General features: G+C 35.5%; 1 protein-coding gene across 1 annotated transcript; it reads left to right on the top strand.

The window, feature by feature from the left end:
- The first annotated feature begins 490 nt into the window (after positions 1 to 490).
- LOC103265104 (NKG2-D type II integral membrane protein-like) lies at positions 491 to 22,694 on the top strand. The gene is made up of 6 exons (XM_008062808.1): positions 491 to 596; positions 8,607 to 8,699; positions 8,906 to 8,941; positions 9,312 to 9,463; positions 9,773 to 9,876; positions 22,545 to 22,694. Exons 1-6 carry the CDS (start codon positions 491 to 493, stop codon positions 22,660 to 22,662), a joined length of 609 nt encoding a protein of 202 aa, XP_008060999.1. The 3' UTR covers positions 22,663 to 22,694.
- Positions 22,695 to 27,991: the final 5,297 nt, after the last annotated feature.

The raw sequence follows: 27,991 nt of genomic DNA, 5'->3' as shown, positions 1-27,991 counted from the left end.
ATAGCAACTATAAACAGAAAACATGTGTTGCTATTCAATATTTAGTGATGTAAAATATTTTTATTAAATATTTTGATATAGGTGAATTTAAATGCAAAAGTGCAAAAGTAAACTTAATTGTGAAGTTATCAAGTTAGTAAATGTGGATCTGTGATTTAAACATATCTTTCTTCCTACACCTATTTTTTAATTATATTGTCTTTATATTATACATTATGAGTTACTCATCTTAATAGTACATAGAATTTTTAGTACATACGATTTTTCTAATACTTTTCCATAGAATAACTATAGTTGTATTTATATACCAAAATGTAGACATCATAATAATGAAACTATAAAACAAAAGTAAGTTCAAGTTACACATTTAAAAGGACAGTCAGTCATGGAAAGTATATACAAAGAAATGGCGAATTGGATAGTAAAAATTTATGTTCAAATGACACAAAAGGTCATGACTCACATCAGCCTAAATTGTTTTTCCTCGGACATGAGTGAATTCCATAATTTTAAATTGAAACTGCCAAAGCCTGATCCTGCAACACGATACCAAATGCAAAGATCTACTCTGGTCACAAGCAAATATACAGGACAATGTAAGTACTGTTTCCATTTGACTTCTCTAAGTATATTGAATTGAATCTTGGAAATCGTGTGATTAAATCAGTGACAATCCGTTTATTTTACCTTCGTGAGAAAAGCAGAAATAATGTGAGCTCTAATATAATATTGAAATGTATAATAACAAGTACTAAACACTATCGAGTTTAGAGTCTTTTCATACCAAAAAAATTGATGATATTCATTACCATAATAACAACAACTGATACAGGATTTTCTAAGGAATCACTGAATAACTAGATTTAAGGAAGACTACTTAGTAATGAAAACAAGGGAAAATACATTTTCAAAATCCTCCAAATTTGTGTTCTTAAACATTTATAGAAGTGATAACTTGATTACTATTTACAAAATGTTTCTAAGTGTACTCAAGAAAGTATACTTGCCAATAATTTTTTTCAAGTCAGAATATTATTGATAATACAATTTGAGATAGCTTTTATGAGAAGGGAAACACAGGCTAACTTCATTTGTAAGTTTTGAGGAAACAAGAAAAAATAAATTATTAATAAATAGCATTATTTTACAAGCATTCATTTAAGCAATGTAATTGTGCAGCAATTCTTTTTTGTACTGAAATTTTAAATTATTACCAAAATTTAAAACACATGTCATTCTACAAAAAGATATCTGCACATACATGTTTATTGCAGCATTATTTACAATAGCAAAAACATGGAACCAACTTTGCTGCCCATCAAAAGAGGACTGGATAAAAAAATGTGGTACATATACATGATGGAGTATTATGCAGAGATAAAGAAGGACAAAATTATGAACTTCGCAGTACCTTGGATGAACTTAGAGTTTATAATACTGAGTGATGATCTATCACAGAAACAAAGAACAGAGTACCACATGTTCTAACTCATAAGCTGACCTTGAACAATTATCATAATACCATAAGAAAGGAATCGGCAGTAGCTGGAAATTGTCAAGGGAGGGAGGGTGGGACTGGCAGTCATAGGAAACTGCCAGGGGAGGGAGGGTACATCTCATCAGCAAGGGTACCTGCATAATGAACATTTGTGTACATAACCCTGAATTGTACCCCACATTTTCAAATTAAAAATTTTAAAAAGAAAACAAGAGAAAATAAATGTATGTTCTTAAACATTATAGAAATGATAACTTGATTACTATTTATACAATGTTTCTAAGTGTACTAAGATATGCTTGCCAATGATTTTTTTTCAAGTCAGAATATTATTGATAATAAAATTTGACATATATTTAATGAGAAGGGAAACACAGGTCACTTTCACTTGTAAATTTTGATGACTAAAGAAGAAATGACTTCTCAGCAACTTAGATGGATTTAGAGTCTATCATACTCAGTGATCTATCACAGAAACAAAGAACAGCGCACTATATGTTCTGACTTATAAGCGAAACTTGAACAATTATCATAATACTATAAGAAAGGGATTGGCAGCAGTGGGAAACTGCCAGGAGAGGTGGGGCACACCTCATGAACAAGGGTAACATCATAATGAACATTTGTATACTTAACCCTGAGTTTTACCTTACATCTTTAAATAAAGATTTTTTTAAAAAAACTTAATAAATAGCATTACTTTACAAGCATTAATTTAAAGAATGCAAATGTGCCATGTGTAGTAATTTTTTGTACCAAAATTTTGAATTATTACCAAAATTTACAACACATGTCATCCTACAAAAAAGATACCTACACTCACATGTTTATTGCAGCACTATTCGCAGTAGCAAAAGACATGGAACCAACCTTGCTTTCCATCAAAACCGGACCGGATTAAAAAATGTGGTACATATACATGATGGAATACAATGCAGCTATAAAGGACATATGGACTTTGCAGCAACTTGGATGAATTTAGAGTCTATAATACTCAATGATCTATCACAGACACAGAGAACAGAGTACCACATGTTCTCACTCATAAACAGACCCTGAAAATGTACCATAATACTATAAGAAAGGGATTGGTAGAAACAGGATACTGCCAAGGTGGAGGTGGGAGGACACATCATCAATAAGGGTCCCTGATCTCAAACCAGGCAAAATGGGGTCCAAAGGGAGGCCCAAACTTTACCTGTACAATGTCCACTTGTATACCTAATCCTGTTTTGTACCCCACATCTTTAAAATAAAATATATTAAATATATATATGAAACACACATGTCCCTTGACACAGTAATATCAGCAGTTGAAATTTAGAGAAAAATTCACAAATATGCACGTGTGCATAAAACGTATAATTATTTCTAGTAGTGAAAACTAAGAAACAATTTAAACATCCATTGGAAAAAATGGAAAGTGTGAAAAATTAGATTCTTTCAGTTGGGCTCGATGGCTCAGCCTGTAATCCCAGCACTTTGAGAGGCCGAGGCAGGTGCATTGCTTGAGCCTGTGGGTTCGAGATCAGTCAGGGCAACTTGGTGAGACCTTGTCTCTACAATAAATCAAAAAATTAGCCAGGCATGGTAGCACACACCTGTAGTTCCGGCTACTTGGAAGGCTAAGGTGGAAGAATCACCTGAGCCCAGCAGGTCTATGCTGGGGTGGCCATGAGTTTGACGCTGCACTCTAGCCTGGGCGACAGGGTGAAACTCCAACTCAAAAAAGAAAAAAGAAAAAAAAATTAGATTCTTTCCAGATATCAGTGAAAAACAATGCAGCTGTTTATTTTAAAAAATTGGTATCCTTGTAAGTGATAACATCAAATAATCACCAGTATTGAAAAAAATCACAGTGTATTTTGTACAGTGTAATTTAAATTATTTTTAAATATTCTTTATTCTAGTAGCCTTAGCAGTACAAATGGTTTGTATAGTGGTTAAAAAAAAAGTCTGGACTTTAAGTATACCCATCAACCCCATTTGTGCCCCTCCTCCATTCCTGTCTTTCAGCTTCTGAGTCTCCAATGTCCTATGTGCCACTTTCTATGCCTTTGCAGACCATAAATTAGCTCCCACTTATAAGTGGGAATATGTGATGTTTGGTTTATTATTCCTGCATTACTTCACTTAGGATAATGATCCTCAGCTCCAACCAAGTTGTTGCAGAAAACATAATTTTGCTCTTTCTTATGACTGAAGAGTATTCCATGGTCTCTGTGTCTATTTTTACACCAATATAGTGTTGTTTTGGTTATTACAGTTATTATAGTTTTGTAGTATATATTGAAGTCAAGTACTGTGATGCCACCAGTTTGGGTAGTATGGTTATTTTAATATTAATTCTTCCAGTTCATGACCAATAGATTCTTTTCATTTATTGGTCTACTCTTCAATTTTATTCATCAGTGTTTTCAAGTTTTTATTGTACAGATCTATTGAGATGACCATACAATTTTTATCTTTTATATTGCTGATGTGGAGTATCACATTTGTTGATTTGCACATAATGAACCAGCTTTGCATCCCTGGGACAAATCCCAGTTGAGCAATGGTGTATTTTGGTTTTTTATATGCTGTCGTATTTAGTTTCCTTCCATTTGGTTGAAAATGTTTACTTTTGCATTTATCAGGTATAATAGCCTGTAGTTTCTTGTTTTGTTGTCTCCTCTGTTGTCAGGTTTGGGTATTAAGGCAATGCTTGTCCCATAGAATGAGTCTGTAAGTATTCCCTCCACTCTAAGTGTTTTGAAAAGTTTGAGTGGAATTAGTATTAGTTCCTATTTACATATTTAGTAGAATTCAACAGTGAAACTGTCAGGTCCAGTGAGTATTTTGAGAGTCTCTTTATTACTGCTTCAATCTTGTTGCTTGTTATTTTTCTCTTCAAGTTTTCTATTTCCTTATAGCTCAATCTTGGTAGATTGTATGTGTTAAGGACATATTTCTTCTAGGTTTTCTACTATTTGAGCATATCGATGTTCATAATACTCTCTAATGAGTCTCCCTATTCTATTCTTTTGTTTTCATTTATATCATCTTTTCTTTTTCATCTTGTTTTATTTGTATGTTCTCTATTTTTTTAAGTTAGTCTAGATAAGAGCTTGTCAGTTATTTGTTTAAAATAAATTTTTCAATGTGTTTAGTCTCATTTTTATTTATCCTGCTGTAATTTTATTATTTATTTTTTCTATTAATTTTTATTTTGGCATTATTTTGATTTGTTCGTGTTTTGTTTCTTGAAGTACATCATTTGATTATTTTATGTCTTTCTATATTTTTGACATAGACATTTACTGCTATGGTCTTCGCTTTGAATACTGATTTTTGCTGTATCCTATAGTGTTGGTATATTGTGTTCTCATTTTCATTCATTTGAGAATTTTTTATTATTTTCCTCATTTTCTCATTAAGCAATTCATTCTTCAGAAGTATGTTGCTTCATTTCCAAAAATCTGTGAAAAGTTCTTATTTTTTCCAAAGTTCTTCTTGCTATTAATTTCTAATTTTATTCCATTGTGATAAGAAAAAAATACTTACTATAATATCAAATTTGTTGTATTTCTTGAGGCTTATTACTAACATGTGCTTTATCCCGAAGACTATTTTATGACCTAAGCAAAGAACGTGTACCCTGCAGCAGCTGAATAAGATGTTCTGTACATATTAGATGGTCCATTTGATATAGAATGTAGGTTGATCTGATGTTTTTATATTATTATTTTTACCTAGACTTTACCATTGCTGAAAATAGGGTATTGAAGTCCCCTAGTCTTATTGTATTTTAGTTTCTCCCCTCCTTTAGAACTATTAATATTTGCTTAATATATCTGAATGACTTGATGTTGGATGTACATAAATTTATAATTGTTATATCCTATTTGTGAATTGATGTCTTTATCATGGTATTATAATCTCTTTTTTATTTTAACGAGTTTTGACCTAAAGTTGATTTTATTCAAGTGTGTCTACCTCTGCTCTTTTTTATTTCCATTTTCATAGACTATTTTTTTTCCATTTCTTCACTTTCAGTCTATGTGTACTTTTATGGGTGAAGTGAGTTTTTTTGTAGGCAACATATAGTTTGCTCTTGTTTCTAGTTATTCAGTCAGTCAGTAACTCCATGTTTTAATTGGATAATTTTGCCCATCTTCATTAATGTTACTATTAATGAGTAAATACTTGTTATTATCATTTTGTTATCTGTTTTTTCAGTTTTTTAGCTTATTTCTTCCTGTCTTTACTTGTGTTTATTTTCCCTAGCAGTATATTTTAATTTTTTATTTCTATTTTTAGTATAATTGTGGTTACCATGAGGCTTACAAAAACACTGTAGGCCTACAGTGATGACCAATTATTTGTATTAAAAAACCTGATGACCTCTTAACTTTGATCATAATGTATTAAAAAAGAAAAAAACAGAAAAAGATTAAAAATCTCTACTATTGAACTCCATTTATTTCTATATTTTGACTTATTATTGTCTAGATTTATATCTTGTGTTGCCTATCAAGAAATTGGTTTATTCATTATTATTTTGATGGATTAGTCTTTTAGTCTTCATACTAAAAATAAGAGTGATTTGCACACCACAATCACAGTGTTAAAGTACTCTGAATTTGCCTGTGTACTTATTTATATCACTGAGTTTTATACCTTCAAATGTTTTCTTGCTGTACAAAAGTTTCTTTTTTCTTTTTTTTTTTTGACTGAAGAACTCTCATAAGGCATATCTTATAAGACAAGATTAGTGGCATAAATTCTCTCAGATTTTGTTTGGGAAAGTCTTTCAGTCTCCGTTGTGTTGATGGCTTTGCTGGGTATAGGATCTCATTTGGAAGTCTTTTCCCTTCAGCACTTTAAATTTGTCATCCCACTTCTTTCTAGTATATGTCTTCTCCTAAGAGGTCTGCTAACAGACATGTCAAAGCTCTGTTATATGTTGTATGTTATTTGCTTTGCTCTTGTTTCCTTTAGAATCCTCTCTTTGTCCTGAACTTTGAAAGCTTCATATGCCTTGTGGTAGTCTTATTTGGGTTGAATATGCTTGGCAATCTTTGGCCCTCTTTTATTTGGCTACTTATAGATTTCTCTAAGTTAGAAAAGTTTTCTGTTTACCCACAACCTCCAAGACCCGTACAATACTGGGTCTCACCCAAAACTATAGTAGGGATGGCCTGCGGCTACTAAAATTTACATAGAACCCAAGGTCACTTTAATCATCCAGTGGTTAAATGAATCAGGATTCAGGTTCCTCCTGCCTAGGAAGTGATTTGTCCTCTGGCCCAGTGTGGGTCTAAATGCTCCCTGTATGAGCACCAGTCTGAAATAAAGTGTAATGTGCTGTGTTCCAATGTAGCAGAGCCAGCGATACAGCCCAATGCAAAGTCCCACACCAACTTCTGTTTTCCTTTCCCATGCTGGCAGTTTTTCTCTAGGCACAGCACTATCTGGCATCGGAGGAGGGGTGGTTAGGCAATGGAAGACTGTTTTCTAACCGCTTAAATCATTTTTTACTTGATATTACGGTAAAATTAGGTGTTAAGATAGCTTACCTAACGACCTTAATTGTTTTGTAGGTGTTTACTTGCATAGATAGTTATTCAATTTGATATTTCTGTGAGAAGACAGTAATTGAAAGGTTCTTTATTGACCATCTTGCTCTCCTGTCATTTTCTTAATTGTTTTCTGGTTGTTTTGTATACCCATTATTTCTTTGTCCTCTCTTATCATTTATATGTGTGGTTTGGTGGTTTATTATGGTACTTTTTCTCTCTTTTTTTAATTTGTGTATCTGCTCTACTGTTGAATTTTACATGTATACATGCGTGTGTTTTGATGATAGATATTGTCCTTTTGCTTCCATGACAATCTAGTGGAGATAAATTCCCTTGCTTTTTGTTTGTCAGAACTTTATTTTGCCTTCATTTCTAATGAATAGCTTTGTTTGGTATGGCATATTTGGTTGGCAATATTTTTCAGCACTTTGAATATTCCATTTTTCCTGACCTGCTGCTGAAGAGAGTGGGGCTGCGGGCAGTGGTGGTGGTGAGTCCCCAGCGGGCGACTCTTAGGCTTTGGGGAGCTCAAACCTTGGCTCCCTCTATTCTGAGGGCAACTTCTTATGACAGGCTAGACCACCAGTTCCTGGAATGTAGGGCCCTGTATGGTCTTGATGTCCAGATCACCATTGCACTACTGGGTTCAGCTGGGGTCTCTATACTGCAGTCCTCTTCATGGATATAATAAAATGTCACAGGGCACCAGGGATTTAATAACATGGGAGCTATTGGACCCAAGAGATATAAAAATGCAGCTCTTGGACCTCAGGGCAGGATGTACTTTGATGGTGGCAACACTCGAGCACAGTCCTGCAGCAGCCTGCATCCCAGGGAAAGAGGAGAACCCAGTGTGAATTGCTCCTCTGGAATAATGCACTTACGTGGACTCTAGTCAGTTCTCTATACCAGACTAAGACCAGTGAGGTCTATAGGCTTTTCCTGTGGCTAGGACTATAGGAGTTTGTGATGGAAATGTGGACAGCTAGAAAACTTCCCCTTACCTTTTCTCCACAATGGGATGTCCCTCTTTGTTCAAACCTGATCCAAGTGAGTTGCATCTCTTTCCTGTCTATGCAGTCACCGTATTTCTGAGCCTCAGAAAGTCTTTTTCACTTTCTTGCTGAATTCCAGTATTTTTGCTTAGACACTATTCAATCCATGATTATCAACTTGTTATTTTGGTCCTTGTTTGTGGAAGTGAGTTGTGGATTCCTGTAATCAGTCATGCTGGTGACTCTTTCTTTTTTCTTTTTTATATTTGTTATGGTATCTGCATACAAATAATAAATGATAAGCATAATATATTCTAGGGGTTGAATGGAGCATTTGTAGAGAAGTCTAGATGGGACTATTACATTTCTGTACTCTAATGATGTAAACATTGACAAAGTACTTATGTCACCTATTCTGGGAAAAACACCTAAAGCAGAAAAAGGATCAATACTATCTTCTCATAAAAATACACCCTAATATTTATATTAAAAACAAAGATACTTAAACCCTCTGTGCTGCTTTTCTACTCAATCTATTTTTTTTCTTTACAGCATCTCCATTTTTTTTATGCCGTTTTATTGCTGTAGCTATGGGAATTCGTTTCATTGTCATGGTGACAATATGGAGTGCCATATTCATAAATTGTAAGTCATAACAGAGAAGTAGATTACAACATTGTTGATTTAACAATTGCAATGTGTTACTTTAAGAGTGTTCAGAAACATAAACTGACAATATTAAATGTGTTCTTTTCACATTTTTGCTATTAGTTTAGAAATTTATAAATTATATTTGCTTAACCTGCAAGTTACTAAAACACCAACCTTTTTAATAATTATTATTTTGATAGCATTATTCAACCAAGAAGTTCCAATTTCTTTGAAAGGTAAGTTTGTTTGTTTCTTTAATATTTTAAAGCATGGATCATATGTTTCTCTCTATATTTTTATTTATCTGAATATTAACATATATTCAATGATGCTAAAATGAGAGCAAAGAAATGATTAATTTTTTGTCCATAATTCACTGTGGCTTCTGCTATACTTTTAACAATGAAATAAAACTTGCAAAAAGTAGAAAATTCTTAAGTTTGTCATCTCTCTCTCTGTGTGGAGATGCATCTTTGTGTATGACCATAATGGCTTCATAATCTAAAATTTTAGAGTTGGATGAAAAAAGACATGTAATCTGTCTAGACAAATTCTGCTATAATGTTTAAACATGCATATAACTAGTAATATATTCTCTCCTTCTAGAAAGTTACTGTGGTCCATGTCCTAAAAACTGGATATGTTATAAAAATAACTGCTACCAATTTTTTAATGAGAGTAAAAACTGGTATGAGAGCCAAGCTTCCTGTATGTCTCAAAATTCCAGCCTTTTGCAGATATACAGCAAAGTGGACCAGGTTAGGTACTTGTTTTTGTTCCCTATCCTATACTTAATTCTTACATATGAGGCTACTAACTGGAATATAAACCTGAAACATAAGAGAAGCACTAAAACCTAGATATTTTAGTACTGATCCTAAATCTTTCATTATTAAAAATAAGAAAGCACTGAAATTTCAGGTATTATTTATGTGTTGCTTAGGTAGGAATTATGCTAATTGTGAAAAAGTGCATTTTTTACAATTGTGAGAAAAATTATTGTACAGTTATGGCCTTGTATTTACAAACACTGATTTTATTTGTAGTTTATTTATGATTTTAAACAGGATTTTCTAAAATTGGTGAAGTCATATCATTGGATGGGACTAATACAAATTCCAACAAATGGATCCTGGCAGTGGGAAGATGGCTCCATTCTCTCAAACAACCAGTAAGTATCTGACCCAACAGGTGTATAGTTTGTTTGTTTGTTTGTTTGTTTGTTTCCTAAGCTAATCCTATGATCACTCTGATCAATCATTTCATATCATCCATAAGGTCCCAACATTATCATATATTTAGCAAAAAATGTTTAAACATTAAATTTACGAAAATTGTGTTGACTGTTCTGTAACCAATAAAATAATAGTGAGTAGAATAAATTCTTACTGTATGCTGTGAAAGGTAGATATAATATTATGTTCACTTTGCAAATAAGGAGACTAAAGCAGAAAGGCTAAGTATCACATATGTTCATTCCTTTTGAAATTATCAGATTTGTTGAGACATACGTGGCATACAAAAAACTGCACATATATAAAGTGTACAGTTGGATAAGATTGACAAATATATACACTCCTGAATTCATTACTAACATAAAGTCAAGTAACATATTACCTAAAAAATTTCTCTTTGCACATTTGTGATTTCTCCTCCATGCTCGTACCTACTTATTTTTCTGTTTCCAGCAAATCTGTCTTTTGTCACTTTAGATTGCAATTCATTGAATTTAATATAAAGTTCTACAGCACGTATTATTTTTGGTGTCTGCTTTTTTCACACAACAAAATTATTTTGAGACTCAGTCATCTCATCCTATGAGTAAAGAGTTACTGTTTTTTTAACTGAGAGATATTCTATTTGCACAATTTTTTTAGTATCTCATTTGCTGATGTACACTTAGGCAGTTTCCAATTGTTCATTATTAGAAATAATGCTATTTCTATTTTTATGTACAGTTTTTTGTACGTACACAAGCTTTCCTTTCCCTTATATAAATACCTAGAAGCAGAATGTTGAAATCATATAATAGATATAGGCTCACCTTTTTAAAAAGTGACAAACTTGGCAGGGTACAGTGACTCATGCCTGTAATCCCTCACTTTGGAGACTGAGGTGGGAGGATTGCTTGAACCCAGGAATTTGAGACCAGTCTGAGCAACATAGCAAGATTTCATCTCTACAAAACATCAAAAAATTAGCCAGGCATGGTGACACATGTCAGTAGTCCCAGCTACATGAGAGGCTGAGGTGAAAGGATTGCCTGAGCAGGAGAGTGAGACTATGGTATTATTTGTGCCGTTGTACTCCAGCCCAGGCAGCAGTGAAACCCAAACTCAAGAAAAGAAAGAAACAAGAAAAGTACCAAATTCTTACTCAGAGTGATCATAAAAATTTATAAATTTTACATTTTTGTCTAGCAGTGCATATTAAAACATTTGAGAGCAACATCTATGTCTTGGCCAACACTTGTTTTAATCAACCTCTTAAATGTATCTTTTTCCCTTGGATTGCTTAATAGTTTTCCATTGTCACTGTATTTGAGAAATTTGTTTGCAATTTGTCTTGTTTTAGTTTATGTTTTTTGTGCTTGTGGTTTACTGGGGCTCTTAGGTCTATAGGTTAAGAATTTTCACTAAAATTCACATATTTACCACTATTATTTCTTAAAATATTACTTTGTCATTTATTTGTCTCCTTCAGGCATTTCAAGTACAGCTACAGTATAACATAGTTCACTGATTTTTTTTTGACTTTTTTCTTTGTTTTCTTTTAAATAGTTTGTATCATTATAAAAGTTCACTAATCTTTCCTTTTTCTATGTCTAATCTTTCATTAATTATATTAACGTAATCACATTAATCATATCTGACACCCAAGTTTTCATAACCAAAAGTGTGATTAGATTAATATGTTTTATAATCCTTTATGAATTTATTAAATGTCTGCTTACTGTAGCATTTGTATTTGTTGGATCTATTTTGATTGATTGATTTTTAATTATGGTCATTTTACTCTGTTTCTTTGCTTACCAGATACTTTTCATTGAATTGTATACACTATGAATTTCATCTTTGTTGGTGCTGCATATTTCTTTTTATTTCTAAAAATATTTGTGAGCTTTTTTTTTTCTAGGATGTTTACCTATGTCTTTGCCAAGTAGCTATACTGATACGTTTTGGACTTGCTTTTAAGTATTATTAGTCAACCTTCTGTCTAGAGTTGATTATTCCTCACTACTGAGGTAAGACCTTTCTATATAATCTACCTAACTTTTTTAGAAATATGAAGTTTTATAATATGGCTATTAGAAACAGGCATGGAGCTGGGCGTGATAGCTCATGCCTGATAATCCCAGCACTTCGGGAGGTGCAGGTAAGAGGATTGCCTGAACTCAGGGGTTTAAGATCAGCCTGGGCAACTTGGTGAGATCTTATCTCTACAATAAATTAAAAAAATGAGCACACCTATAGTTCCAGCGACATCAAGACTGATTTGGAGGATCTCCTGAGGATCAGCAGGTGGAGGCTGCAGTGGCTGCGAGTGTGCCACTACACTTCAGCCTGGGTGACAGAGTAAAACTTCAACTCAAAAAAAAAAAAAAAAAAAAGGAAGAAGAAAAAGAAACAGACATGGTTCCAAACCCTTTGTAAGTGTTAGGCATGTTTTCCTCTAAAGCTTTCTAGATAGTACATTCTCCATCTTTGGACAGTTTGTTATGCACTTCATTTTTTTATACCCATACATTATTTAGTACTCTGCTGAATACCCAAGGGGGATCTTTAGCATGACTTTACATTTCTTTCTTTATTCAACAATCTCATCTCAATTTCTATATCCTGTGAAACTATACCTATTTTGCTCCTTATGAACTCTTGATTGTCTCATATAATCAGTTTTTTATAGCTTGATCTTTTAACCACTTGATTACACAGAATAACTCTGCACACCAGGACTAAATGACAATATCTTAGCATTAATTGATATTATGAATATACCTTTAATCTTTCAGATGAATGCTAGAGTAGCTCTCAAGAAAGCTAATTTCTATCATTTGAAATATCTATCACAGCCGGGAATGGTGACTCAAGCAATTTGGCAGGCCGAGGTGAGGGGAATGCCTGAGTCCACAGGTTCCAGAACAGCCTGGACAACTTGGCAAGACCTCTTCTTTACAAAAAACAAAAAAGAAAAGAAAAGAATTAGCTGGGCGTGGTAACATGTGCCTGTAGTTCTGGTTACTTGGAAGGCTGAGGCAGAAGGATCACCTGAGCCCAGCAGGCGAACTGGAGTGGCCATGAGTGTGCCACTGCACTCCAGCCTGGGCAACAGAAAGAAACAGAAAAAAACAGAAAGAAAGAAATAACACTACACCATTCAAAAATTTCTTCATTCAGGCACAAAGATCAGAAATGAAACCTAAGAGTTTTGTGACTACTGTTTTTTCTTTAGTCCCACAATGTTGTGAAGTAGGATCCGAGTGATTAAATAACAGTCAACCAACTTAATTTTAACAAAGGAGAAGTTTATTAGTCAAAGCTCTGCCAGCTGGCGACTGCTTACAGGAAGAGAGTTTCAAGCAAGACTGAGTCCCAGCTCAGAGCTCCCTTAAGTGTAGTACTGGCTTCCATCTTGGTTAGCTAAAGTTAGAGTTGGACATTTTCCAGAGTTCTTATCACAATATTCTGCTGACATCAGCAAGCTAGTGAGTTTACAGAAACAAATGTGCTAATTAGACGAGTGTAGCCAGTAACGATACAATTTATCTTGCAATGTTTACAGAGGAGAAACCTTCAAAGAAAAACCTCCAGGAAGGGAGTAATGCCTGTTTCAAGGCTGACGTTATTTCTTTCACTCCTCCCCTTTACAATCCCAGGGGCAGAGGCTGCTCTTCCCTTTTACACCCTCCCCCCCTTTTTAGTTGTGCCGAGAGTCAAATCATTGACTCTTCAGACAAAGGAGTGTAGTGGGATCTGAGAACCATTATTATTTATTTGTAAACAACTGTTAAGAGTTATTAAATTTACCACATATTCCTCCTTCTTCTGCCAGCAGGTAGTTCAAATCTAGGCGGTTTTGATAAATAGCTACGTGCGTTTGGGCTTGCTGCTGAGCAACAAGTTCAAAAGTCGTGGCTGTTTGATTAGTTATAATTTCTAAGACAGTTTGTAACCTGATAATGCGATTTAGCATATATAGAGAGGTATGCGACATTTCTGACTCCCATCTTGCGCCCATGTGACTGGGCCATAAGTATTTATAATTCTCTGGGGTGGCCATTCATTTTTCCAAACCTGGGTCCCTCCTATATTAGAAACTTGATTGAGGGATAGAGCACCTCGGTTTTGAGGCTTTCATAAAGGGGGATACCTAGTTCATCCCCCCCTTGGGTTAGGCAGAAGAAAAAATCCTGACTGGATTATTCCTATGGTACATATGCCTTTTCATAATGCTGGGAGCTGGGCATATGCAACCTTTTCATATGTCCAAAATAGCCCTTTAGTACATTGAGAAGATTTAGCTGCATAAGCAGATGCCCAATACCAAACAGGCCTTGTTGGCCACCAGGTCTGGTGGGTTGAATTCCAGTATAATATTATTTTGCAAGGAGTCTCTCCTATCTATTGAGTATAAGCAGACCCTGCTCTGCATAATCAGTCTTCTCCAATTACTTTTGAGGAGAGGATACACTTCTGGGGTATATTACCTGTTCTAACAGTCAAAGAATGGTTCCATTGGAGGAGCTGGTAAGCATTCAGACTAGTTCCCTTCCAAGGCCACTCTTTTGTCATTAGGATCCTTCTACATACCCAACAACTGGTGACACCAAGTGTCCGAGCTATATTTTCAGCCAAATTTATAAACAGATTCTGCCCTACTTCCCACGATTGAGGGAAGGGGGTTAGTTTTGACTATTGGGTAGTTGGAGGTGCCACTAATTGCACAGTTTCTTTAATTAGCTTTTCAGCTTTGGGTGCAGGAGCAAAATCCCAACAAACCAAATTTGTGCTTCCGGGGGTGTTACAGGCTATGACACCAGTTTTAGTGTACTAGTAGCTTTGTTTTGATAATCCAGCAAAGTAATAGCTGGCCATCATGGGTGCAGATATGTTTATCAGTATAACAAACTTCTGGCTGGGATGAATAACAATGGAAAACTCTTACGTCTGACCAGATAGTTTCTATACACATTCATGCTGGGTGTGTGAGGGAAGTGATAAACACCCAAATTAGGCAGAAATACATAAAAGCACAAGAAAATTTTATATTATAAGAAAGAATGGGAATGCTAGTGAAACCCTTTTCTAACATGCTCAATGGGAACAACTTTGTTAATCCTACAGCAAATAAAGTTAGTTTTATAGCAATTAAAATGACAGTTTAGCAAATATAAAGGTTGACAAAGCAAAAAAAATGGCTTATCAGTAATGTCCGCTGAGTTCTTAAGCTGAATTTTTAATCTTCTGCATCAATCGGTCAGCCTCCAGTGTGTGAAGCAGGGTCAGAGAATTCTCAGGCTTCTAGAGCAGGGGTTGAGAAGTTTTGACTTTCCGGATGGTCAGCTTAAGGGGTGTTGCTGAATCTGCAGTGCACTCCCAGTCCTGGAAGCCCAGCTTAGTTCTGCTATATAAAAGAATAGTAAATGCCCCCCCCAGAAGGGCTTTAGAGGTTATACATTTCACCTTTTTTACCCATACCATATTACCTGGCTTAAAAGAATGGGCATCAGTAGTTTAACTAATTGGCAATTGTTATCTGACTTGACAGTGGATGGCATTTACGACTGAACCTGAGGCCTGCTTTTGCTGTTTTAGGGCAAGACTTCCTAATTCCTTTAAGTTTTCCTGTATGCCCTTAAAGAGACGGGGTGGCCACCCACAAGGAATTTCAAAAGGCGAGAAGCCAGTCCACTTTATTCAAAGGCCTATTTCTGGGCCTTTCCCCATAGCAGAGGCTTTTGTTCACCCCCCTTTGAGACTTTATACAGGAGTTTTATCATGATAGAGAAGTTAGGTATTTAAATTCTATAGACTAGTATAGGAACAGGACCACCCTTAGGGTCTTTTCTTTCTTTCTTACAGTTGTTGGTTGGGTTCTTCCTTTCTTCAATTTTTAGCAGCACTTACTCCCCTTGGATGTTTGAGTTTATTCTGGTCCAAGAAGTGTCTAGGGAAATAAGCTTATAAACTGTGATTAACATTTGTTCCAAATAGACAACACATTTTCTTATGAGCATTTATGTTTGTGGCCCCCCTTTTCTTTGAGGCCTACCATTATACAATTTCAAAGGTTTAACAAATTCCATTTCAGAGACTCGAATCCTGAGTGATGCAATACCAAATACCTATGTTTAGTTTACTTATGTCTCCAAAGGATTTCTGGTGATTATTATGCTAACCCACAAATTGAAAGATTGTACTGTCCTAGTTTTACATCTGATGAAGTTTTCCCTGGATTTGCCAAGGGGTGGGATAGGTTGCCACTTGGCCTGCAGTAGAGATGTTTGAATGCCTTTTAAAACCTACCTATAGGAAATTTATGTCTAGCATGTGCTAGCTACCCTGCTTCAATTATTTATTCCTTAGAGATTTTTCGATTCCATAAGCACTTGGGGTACTGAGAGGTGAAGGTCCATCTTCTGTAATTTCTTCAGAGCTGATAATGGGTGCAGTCCTGCCTCGCCAGAGATTGAAAATCTCTCCCTGTCTAATTTGAGGTGTCCAAATTTATTTCAGCAGTGGCATTGTTGGCGGGCACTGGCTGGAATATTTTTGCATGACCGTTATGTGGGTTTGAAATTACTGGATTCTAGCTCAATAAAAGGAATAAAGTAAGGCCCACATTTTGACAATTGCAGGCATTGGCTGATTATCTTTTTGTACAAAAGCTACAAGGCCCAAAGTCATTAACATAACTTAAATGATAAACTTTAATTTCTGTGGCTTTATTACAAGTACCATCTTTTGTATTTCTGGACTGTAATGGTAGCCTGACAGATTGTTTTAGACTATAATTTGAACTAGGCACTTAAGTAAATGTTATATAAAATTTGAAGAGAAATTCAAAAATGTTTGGAGACTTGCATCCAGAAAGACTTTATTATGCCAGATTGTTTATAGAATTTCTTTTGTATGTGTATTTTTCATAAACTTGCCTTATACCATTTTTGATGTGCTTATACCATTTTATTTTTGTTCTCTACCCCCTTCTTTAAAAAATTCTCATAACTATTTACTTTATTATAGGATAGAAATGTACCATTTAAGATTTCCTCTTAGATAAAAATATATTTTTATATTCCTTTTTTGTTTTCTTACTAAAACCTTATTTGTATACCAACAACATTTTTCCTTTGCTTTTTTGCTTTCCTTTTTATTTATTTATAGATAACCTTTTACAGTTATAATTTGAATTTACCTTTTAGCAACTGTTAGGTGAAACATTTAGTTTTTGGAACAACAAATTAATTTTGGAGAACAGGTTTTAGGAGGACAGGTTTTAGGAGGAAGGAGTTCAGTATGAGCACAAGGGCTAAATACTTAGCCTCTGTATTAATTAAGAAATTAATTTGAACCCTAGTCACATTCATATAGACCCAAGGATTCTCTGGGTGGATGGCATACAGAGTGCTGTGTTGGGCCATGCCCATCCCCCTTCAGTTAACAGCCACCATCACTGAGCTAGGTGTTTTCCCCCACCCTTCAGGAGAGGCCACATTTCTTTCAGTGGCTTTTTAGTCCGGATATTGGACAAGGTCCTGGGGGCTTAGGCCATTAAGAACAATTGTGCTTTAGGTGCCCAGATTGACCACATTCATAGCAGCTGATACCATCCCCTTTAGCAGGTTTATCCTTATCAGGCCTCTTTTGGGTGTCTGGAGCTTTTGCCTTTAGTGGCAACTGCCAATTTGTTTACCTTTCCTCTGGCTGGTGCTCATTTTGGAGTTCTTTTCCTTTTTTTTTCCTTAATGTTTCAGTTTCTAAGAACTTCAGAGGCTTTTTATAATTGGGAGTTTGGTATTCCTAGTCCTGAGTTAAGCCTCTGGAGTTTGGCATTTAGTATTCTATAGGATATAATCTTGTTTGTAAAGTAGCAAAATAAATTTTTTAAATGCCTCTGCATACAGAACTTTTGACCATTTTATTTTTCCTTAGGTCTACAAAGTGAATTTAATTGCCAGATAGTTTTGTTCTTTTCCAAATCTTATTATCTGCTAACTTGTAGTGAGTTTAAATTTGATTTTTTAATAATGTACTTATTATTATTATTAAACCACATAATTTTCATTTGCTCCAATCATTCAAAATTTGTCCCATCGGGGTGTCTGAGGGCACAGACCACTACACACTCTCTTGGTCATGTTTCTTGAAAACCCAGAATTTTCTCTGAACACTTAGAATTTATTTCTCAATGGAGAATTTTAAAACAAACAAATAACTAAATAAAGTCATAAACAGCAATGCCAGGAATTCCTGGAACCCTGATGGCTTCTCCCAGACCGAGTGTTTTCAGCCTTTTTTGAAGCCCCCTTTTTTTTTCAGGACTTCCCAATGATGCCTACAAAAACTGTCTGGTACAAAATCTTTTTAGAGTGAACAGACCACGTAGATGTAAAATGATCTGTTCCTATTTATTTCCAATTATGAACAGGCAAAATTATTAAAAATTCTTATGAATTACTAAACAGCAGCCTTAGTCATAAGACGTGGACAATTAAATGAGAGTGATTAAGTCTCACTCTATGCACCACAGAGTGTGCCTCGTGCTTGACCTGTCCCTTAGCTGAAGTACTGAGCTTACAAGGTGACTTAATCAGGTGGGACTGGCCAGTTCCCATGCCTTATTAAGTCCTGCAAAGTATTTAGCATTATAATATAAACTAGGGACTCAGCATACATTACACAACTCTAAGAGACTTCCCAACAGTTTTACAGGGACAAGTAGTTGGTTACAATTTTAGGCAAGGCCTAAACCTTTAGAAGCAGACTTATTTTTAACCTGACTTTAAGCATTTGAAAACAAGAACAGCTTATTTATTCCCTTAGTTGCCAGAGAAAGATTACAAAAATTTTATTATTATTATTGTTGTTGTTATTGTTATGATTATATATTAGAGGCTGACTGGGAGATGTAGGCTATGACAAAGGCACTCCGGTTTTCTGGTGCCTTTGGGTCTATTGGGGTGTATGTCCAATAAGCCTTTATGAGACGCTCCAGAAAAGCGGTGGGAGATTTCTGTAGCCCTTGAGTGACTTCTCTCAGATAAATTTGTGGGGCACCTTGCAGCAGCCTGGAAATCCCCAACAGAGTCCAGCAATAAGTGGTGAGACACTCCCTACCGTGATTAGTGTTAGGGTCCCAGTTTGGTCTTTCGGGGGAAAGATGCACTTCAATCCTGCATGTTCTGCTGGCCAGCCGCCAGGTCCCAGGATTAACTTCCTTGCTTCCTGGTGGATTCTCTCCCTCTCTCCTGTGGTGAAGACAGCTTGGAGAACTGTTAGCAATTATCCCATGTGGGCATAAAGGGGGGCTCCTGTCCCACCCTTGATATTAATTACAATAACAGACATGACAGTAACAAACACTGAACACACAAACAAGACAGCAAAAACTCAACAGAGAGATCTGGCTGCCCGAGGGCAAAACAAGAGATCCCAGTGATGTCTCACTAGAACCTCGGACCCCAGAATTAGCGCTGCGTCCAGTTTTCCCGAGGGTCCCTAAGGAGTGCACTCAAAACAGAAATCAGGAGCCTGACTTACCTCTCTGAGGGCTTCCAGGGGCGTTGTGAGTCTGCCAGATACAGGCCCGATTGAACCCAGACAGTTAGCGGGACGCAACCCCACAAAGCCCATCGGTTAAAATGGGTGCAATTTAAGTGCTCGGTTCTCCTGGACGAGCCCCCATATGAAGTAGGGTTCGAGCGATTAAATAACAGCCCACCGACTTAATTTTGGCTAGGGAGAAATTTATTAGTCAAAGCTCTGCCAGCTGGTAACAGCTTGCAGGAAGAGAGTTTCAAGCAAGACTGCCCGAAGCCCCCACTCAGAGTTCCCTTAAGTAGTCCTAGCTTACATCTTGGTTAAAGTTAGAGTTGGACATTTTCCAGAGTTCTTATCACAATATTCTGCTGACATCAGCAAGCTAGTGAGTTTACAGAAACAGATGTGCTAATTAGACTAGTGTAGCCGGTAAAGATACAATTTATCTTGCAATGTTTTTTGTTGTTGTTGAGTTGTCACCCAGACTGGAGTGCAGTGGCTGCTCCCGGCCACCGCAGCCTCGACCTGCTGGGCTCTGGCAATCCTTCTGCCTCAGCCTTCCGAGTAACTGGAATTACAGGCGCGTGCTACCACGCCCGGCTAATTTTTTGATTTTATTGTAAAGATGAGGTCTGGCCTGCCCAGGTGGGTCTCGAACTTGCGGGCTCAGGCAATCCACTCACCGCAGCCTCCCAAAGGTGTGGGATTACAGGCTGATCAGCTGAGCCCGGCTTTTCTTGCCATGTTTACAGAGGAGAAACCTTCAAAGGAAAACCTCCAGGAAGGGTGTAATGCCTGTTTCAAGGCTGAAGTTATTTCTTTCACCCCTCCCCTTTACAATCCCAGGGACAGAGGTTGCTCTTCCCTTTTACAGTTGCTTCCTGTCAGACACAGTTTTAAATACTATATATGTATCTTTTCATTAAATACGCTTAACAACCCTGTAAAACAGGTATTATTTTTAACCTAATTATGCTGGTGAACTACAGAATCTTCGTATGTATAACTCACTTAACTCATAAAATTGATAATTGTTGCAATGAGGATGTAAAGTGTATGTAAGTTTGACTTTAGAACCAGAATTATAATTGAATAAAAAAGTGCTCTTTTCGCTGATTTTGAAGTTTACTTTGCTACTTTAATGGTTAATTGGAACTGATCAATGTACAACCTTTTACTAACGTGTTCTCTTCCGCTTTTTTCTTGTATTTATTGTAACAAAAATTACCCACCTTCCTACCTCATATTTGTAATTTTAGGTCCCAGTATACCTTGGAATTAATCTGAGATGTCCACATTCGTATATGGATTGAGAGCTTATTTTTTAGTAGGAAAAGAGTGTATTTTCTAGAACAATTAGTGAGTTTCTTTATCCCATTATCTTAATATTTTCCAATCTTCAAGTGCAAAAGTTCTTTTCAAAAGCAAAACAATTAGCATGTTATATTTCTGTTTACTCGTGTAGTAAAAACTCACTGAGTACTACTCAATTTCCAGAAACTGTGCAGTGATAAGTATTGAGAGGAGAAGGATCTAATTCTTTCAAGAGTTTCACATTCTGGTCTGTGATGTGGTTATAAACAAATAAATAAAATCCAGTATAATCACGTATTCTGGCAGAAGCATGATGAAAGCAATATGAAAAACCAGACACAGAAATTGAAGGAATGTATGAAGCAAGTGAGATTAGATAACATAATCTGATGTATTTAGAGTGAGATACAGTAAGAGCAGTAATTAAAATTCTCTATAATTTTTTTTCTCTCTCTAGTGGCCAATTGTTTTTAAATAGAAATAGTTTATTCTCTTCTCTTTTTAAATACAGACAACATCACATCATGGTCTTTTTTTTTTCAATTTTTACACCGAAATGAAATCCTTTCTGTTACCTCAGCTTTCTATTTCCACTTGTTGTAAGAGAAAACAAATCTCTATTATTATGCTAATCATAACTCCAAAGCATTTACAATCTCAGAGTAAAATACACATATAGATATTAAATCTCTACATGAAATACTTAAACACACACTGATACATATATATGTATGTATATGTGTATATACATGTATGTATATATGAGGAAGGACCTCCAAAAAAGAAATCTGTTTATTAAAAAAATGTGTATTTATCCTTACATGTTTAAACTTCAGTCACTTTCAAAGTACTGTTTGATACAGTGTACCTATCAAAATATTTTTTCCATTGCTCAGAACAATTTTAGAATTCATCAATTTGGGTGTCTTTTAGTGCTTCTGTTGTTTTTTGTTTCACCTCTCTCACATCAGCAAAAGTTTCCATTTGAGAACTTTTTTATCCAGGGAAACTAACAAACCAAACAGTTGCTCAGGGTGAGATTAGGTGAAGGGGGAGAGTTGAGCATGGGGCCATGCCATTACTGGTCAAACACTCAGTATGGTCTGGGCAGGTGTGTTGATGAATGAGCCATCATGAAATTGGCATACACACTGAAAGAATCTAAAAAAAAAAAAAAAATGAACTGAAGCTGAGCATAGCCTCTCATAACAACACTAGCTGGTACACTGATGCCAATGGGTTTCTAAAACACTTACCTAGCTGGGGAAAGCCTGTACTATAAGGGACCTCCCCTCCAAAAATTAATTTGGTTTCCCCTTGTATATTTGAGGATTTCATTTTTTTTTTTTTTTTTTTTTTGGTACCACATAAAGTTGTATATACCTGAAGATTTTTTTTTAATTTTTGCACAAAATGTGGTGTGTTAACTCTAAGTTGAATTATGAATTCATTTCTAACCTAAGTTTTTTGTAAGTAAATATTTTAAAGCTTTTATTTAATTCAGGTAAATAAATGAAGAGAAGTTAGACTTCTGATTAAAGTTTAATGTATAAAAAAATAGTGGCACATTATTGATAATAGAATGTAATTTTTACTCTTATTACATGAGCTGGCTATATTTTGCATATCTGTGGACCAGAAAGGTCAGTCATGATTCTAAAATATCCTGAAATGATAGTAAGTGCCTATATTTGAAGTTTTCATTTTTATTTTCCTTCATTAATAAAATCATGAATGTAATGTGTAATTGTCTTTCATCTAGACTAACAATAGTGGAAATGCAAAAGGGAACATGTGCAGTCTATGGCTCAAGTTTTAAAGGCTACACGGAAAACTGTTCGACTCCAAACACATACATCTGCATGCAGAGGATTGTGTAGGAACTTAATAGACCACCTCAACAAAAGCCTGGAATAGAAAAGGGGTTATATCAGCAGAAATACTGCCACCTGGGACCAAAGGAAACAGTAAAAACAGGACAAAATAAAGAAGACTGTCAGACTTCTTAAACCAAAGGAACAGAACAATTTGGCGATTTTCCAAGGCAAGGAAAGAAGACCATGAATGCAATTCAAAGATAATCATGGCTGCCCCTTGATCAAGCCTCAGAGTATATGCGCTGGAGTAGAGGGGCACTCTTAATTTCAAGGGGTAATAAACCTTAGTGATAGGGCTCCCATGAGTAACCCATTGTTGAAATAACTCATTGTGCTAACCTTGTTTGCTTAAGACGTCTTGTTTTGCTGCTGGCACCTGCTTTCTCAAGGTCACATCTCAAGACTGCGTGACCACCAGCACTTACTGTCTCAGAACTAGGTGTATTACATGATCACCAAACTTCAGCTGCAGGGTACAAGAGGGACCCACAAAAAGAAGAAGGGGCTGGTTCTTCTCTAGGACCAGTCTCCCTCTTGTTTCCCTTTAATACATTTCTTTCTTCGCCTGACTACTGGTTCATTCTCTTTTTCTCTGCAAATGAGCCTAATAAAAGAAGTTTGTGTGTAACCAGCTTGACTGGGGTTGGAAAGAGACTGTGTTTTCCTAAAAACTTAAACACTGGTTTCAGGAATATACTAATACTCTGGTTCACTATATTTAAAACAATAAGGTTTTCTTAAAGAACAGATTTATTTGCACAAAATTGCAAGAGGTTTTGATTTTTAATTCTAAAATCTATTTATTTAGCCATCTTATTCCTGAGATCTATTTAATTTCCCCAGTTGCAGGTTAAAAATTATAATTACATGGTATTACATGATAATTTTAAATGAATTTTGCTTTTAAAATTTCTCAAATTCATATCTCAGAAATTCAATTTTTGCTGAATCTTGTTGCACAAAATTTAGGGGTCAAACTTTATTGCCCTCAATATTCTCTTGATTTGAGAAGGCCTGGGATCGTAACATTCTCTTTTGATTTTTCTGCAGGCTCTTTTAACTTTTTTTTTCTGCTTCCATCTCTGTTGCTATGACTGGTAACTGTTGCTAATTATTTTTGTATCACGACTTTTAAGCTTTGTTCTTATTGTCTTTCTCATCTTTGTGAAACCAACTGTTCTATAAGGAAAATGTTAGCTCAATACCTATAGATGTTTGCTGGTGCTTATGAACTGATAAAGTGGAACTTGATGCTAAACTCCAGACAAATCTTCCCTAAGGTTGTCTTTTCTTACTGCTTTTTGGTTATTCAAATGAGGCCTGAGTCTTTGACAGATTCCCATACCTTTCCTCTAATGTGGATCAGAGACGACTGGGGACAGGTCCATTCTGGCAGGAAGAAACAACTAAGCCTCACTTCAAAATGATTAATCAATGACGCTTTCAAAGAAAGATCTTTAAAAAGGAGTAAATATAAAGGCTGATCATAAAAATCAAATGATTCTTATCATACTCAACTACAACAGAGTCAAGAAGCTAGGGAGGAAAAGCATTCAGGGTACAAAACACTGCTCCAAGAATGTAGTTCTCTACAACCCTGATTGCTGAAACTGCTTGTAATTTGAAGTGAATCACTGCCTTTACTCATCAATCAGAGATTTCTAGCGCCCCAAACCCTTACCAGTACCTTGAACTTTCTCCAAATGCAGTATGTAACACTTTTCCTTTTTAAAAAACCTCTAAATTTTCCTTTATTTTTTGAACAGACTGGTCTATATTATGCTTTAAATTACAATTCTTCCCAAATAAAACATTAAATTTAAATATTCATCTCTACATTTTTATTTTGACTTCAACATAAGTTACAGCGTGCATCCCTTTTTAATGAGATTAGGGGCCTTGTAAAAGAGAGGAGACCCAGCGACCTCTCTGGACTTTTTTCTGTCATGTGGGATACAAAGAGAAATTGAGTTTGCAATCCAGAAGAAGGCTCTTACCAGAATCCAACAACACTGACATCCCAATGTTGGACCTTCAGCTCCCAGATCTGTGACAAATAAATTTATCTTGTTTATAAAACACTCAGTCTTATAGTACTTTGTTATAGAAGCCTGAATGGACAAAGACACAGAGGAAAGATAGCTTGAGGTTTGGACACACTGAAAATAACAAAAGATGTTTAATGATATTATTGAATAATATATTAAAACCAGGAGAAAACATTATAGAACTAAAAAGCAGGTGGAAAATGTATAGAATCTCAGAATTAAGTAAAATGGGAATCAAAAATTAAGTATAAATTTCTACCTCAGGCATTGGCTTTCATTCTGAGGGTTTATAATAAATGTGGTCAACTTCTGTTTCTTTTTTATGGTGTCTAAGTGTTATAAATGAACCATAAGAAAGGATAATCACCAGCACATCTGGTTTGAATTTTGAGTTCTTTAATAGCACACGGTCAAGAGTAGGCTCATGCCAAGAAAGCTCTCGACACCCAACTAAACTAGCAAGATGCTTATAACAGCAAAAACTGCAAGTGGGCTACATAGCAGGGGAGTGAGGGAACAAGGAACTAAAAACAAAAGGAACAATCTCTTGGAGTTCAGTTAACAAGGCATACAGTTACATGGAACTTGTGACTACGGAGTTTTCAAACGGTCAGCAAGAACAGTCAATGTGAACAGCTTAGGGAACAAGGCTGTGGATCTGTGGTCATGGGAACATTACAATTACACATACATACTGGAGGGGTCATTTTTAAGTCAGGCAGATAGCTAAGATGGAAGATTTTAACAAAATGGAGTTACTTATGTCAAGCAAGCTATTGCAATTATTTTTCATATTTCATTAGCTGTTTTAAAAGAGCACCGGAAACACAAGATAAAGCCTAATGACCACCTAATTTGAATGACTAAATACAAGTTATCTTTCCAAAATTGTGACCCCACGCTAAAGGGCCACAAGTTCACACAAGAAATAACAAATGAACCTATATTTCAGGAAGTTTTGACAAGGATCCTTACTAGTCTTGACCTTTGATGAGATAAAAGGGAAAGTAAATTTTTTTATAGAAAATGTGTAACTAAAAATGAGCACTCATTTGGCATATAGCCCTAAATTTGGCTAACAAAAGTATTTTAAGCAACACACTTACTTAAAGTATTTCAAGGTCAATAATAATCTGTCAATTAACAATATTTCTGTCAATTAACAATATTATTACTTTCTAAAGGAAAACAACATCAACATAATTCTTAAAAAGTTTTGACAAATGACATTCCAAATTCCCTGAACACAAAAACCACCAAACTGAGAGACACAGAGAATAATATAGTAAATATTTTAATATTTTAACTTCAAGTGTTCTGGTTGAAGAATCTACAGTAATCTTTGTACTGCCTTTTAGGCTTTTTGTAAATCTAAAACTATGTAAAAATTTAAAAATGGGATACGCAAATAAAGTTGGAGTCATCCAATTTTAGAACAACATTAAATCTGGCTTTCATTATTTCTGTTAAGTTAGGTTCCTAGTTTATTGTTGTCTTTCTTTTCCTCTGACTAATATTAAAATTTTATGTTTCTCACTGGTTTCAGTATTTTGACTAAAATATACCTTGGTGTGGTTTTGTTTCTGTTTATCTCATCCTGGGTTTTCCATTTTTTTTATTGTTGATGTTTTCATTCATTCTCTATTCTCATCTCTTCAGTTTCAAAGACATTTTACTAATGAGTATGTAAGAGATTTCACTAATCATCTATTTATCTGTTTCTACTTTTCTACTAGGTTTTATCTTTGTGTCCTAGGACATGTATTTTATATTGACTAGTGTTTGGAGTTCAATAATATTACCACTGTTTCTCTTTTGATCTTCTATTTAATATTGATTGAGTTGTAATTGTAGCTATTACAGCTTTTCAGTCTTAGAATATCCATTTGATTGTTTTTGTTGTTGTTGTTTATCGATATTTTTTATTTTGATATTGTGGGGTACAGTTAAGGGTTAGGTATACAAATATGCTTCATTCAGGCCACCTTGTTGATAACAGGTGTCTCCCTGTCCCCAGACAGATATTTACTACCATTAGTCCCATCCCCCCACATAGTTTCCCAACACTGTCAGTCATTTTCTTATAGTAGTGCATTGGATGATCAAGGTCCACTATATGAGAGAATATGTGATACTCAGATCTTTGTTTCTGTGAGAGGTCACTTAGTATTATAGACTCTAGCTCCATCCAGGTTGCTGCAAAATTCATGATTTTGTTCTTTTTTATGGTTGCATAGTATTTCATCGTGTATATGTACCACATTTTTTAAATCCAGTCCTCTTTTGATGGACAGCATGGTTGGTTCCAGGTTCTTGCTATTATGAAAAATGCTGCAATAAACATTCGTGTGCAGGTATCTTTTTTATAGAGTGATTTGAGTTCTTCAGGGTATATTCCCAGTAGGGGGATTGCAGGGTCATATGGGAGGTTGATGTTTAGAGCTTTTAGGAATCACCACACTGCTTTCCACAGAGGTTGCACTAGTTTACACTCCCACCAACAGTGTAGAAGTGTGGCAAACACCCTCTTCAGCAGCTGTTATTTTTTGAGTTGTTGATAATTGCCATTCTGACTGGAGTTAGGTGGTATCTCAGTGTGGTTTTGATTTGCATCTCCCTGATGATTAAGGAGGTTGACCATTTCTTCATCTGTCAATTGGCTGCTTGATATCTTCCTTTGTGAAGTGTCTGTTCATATCTTTTACCCACTTTATAATGGGGTTGTTTGTTTTTTTCTTTTCAGCACATTTGAGTTCCTTATAGATCCAGGATGTTAAGCCTTTGTCAGACCTGGAGTTGGCAAATACTTTTTCCCAGTCTGTAGGCTGTCTTCCTGCTCTCTTGATGGTTTCTTTGGCTTTGCAGAAACTTGTCAGTTTAGTGAGGTCCCACTTGTCTATCTTATCCCTATGGCCTGTGGGTTTTGAGTTTTGTTTAGGAATTAGGGTATGTCCTTCATTTTCTAAGGTTCTTATGGTTGGAGGTTTTACATTTAGGTCCCTGATCCATTTGGAGTTAATTTTTGTGTATGGGGATAGATAGGGGTCCTGTTTCAATCTTCTGCATGTGGTCAGCCAGTTTTCCCAGCACCATTTACTGAATAGGTTCTCCTCTCCCCAGTGGTATTTGGTGGAGGCTTTGTCGAAGATGTTTGTTGAGAAATTGAGGTCTTGCCTCTGGAATCTCAATTTTATTCCATTGGTCTATATGCCTGTTCCTGTACCAATACCAAGCTGTTTTGATGGTTGTAGCTTTATAGTAAAGTTTGAAGTCTGGTACTGTGA

This window comes from Carlito syrichta, unplaced genomic scaffold (genome assembly GCF_000164805.1).
Source record: "Carlito syrichta isolate Samal-C Ts95f unplaced genomic scaffold, Tarsius_syrichta-2.0.1 Scaffold305843, whole genome shotgun sequence".
Taxonomy (NCBI): domain Eukaryota; kingdom Metazoa; phylum Chordata; class Mammalia; order Primates; family Tarsiidae; genus Carlito; species Carlito syrichta.
This window is presented reverse-complemented; position numbering and strand designations above follow the sequence as displayed.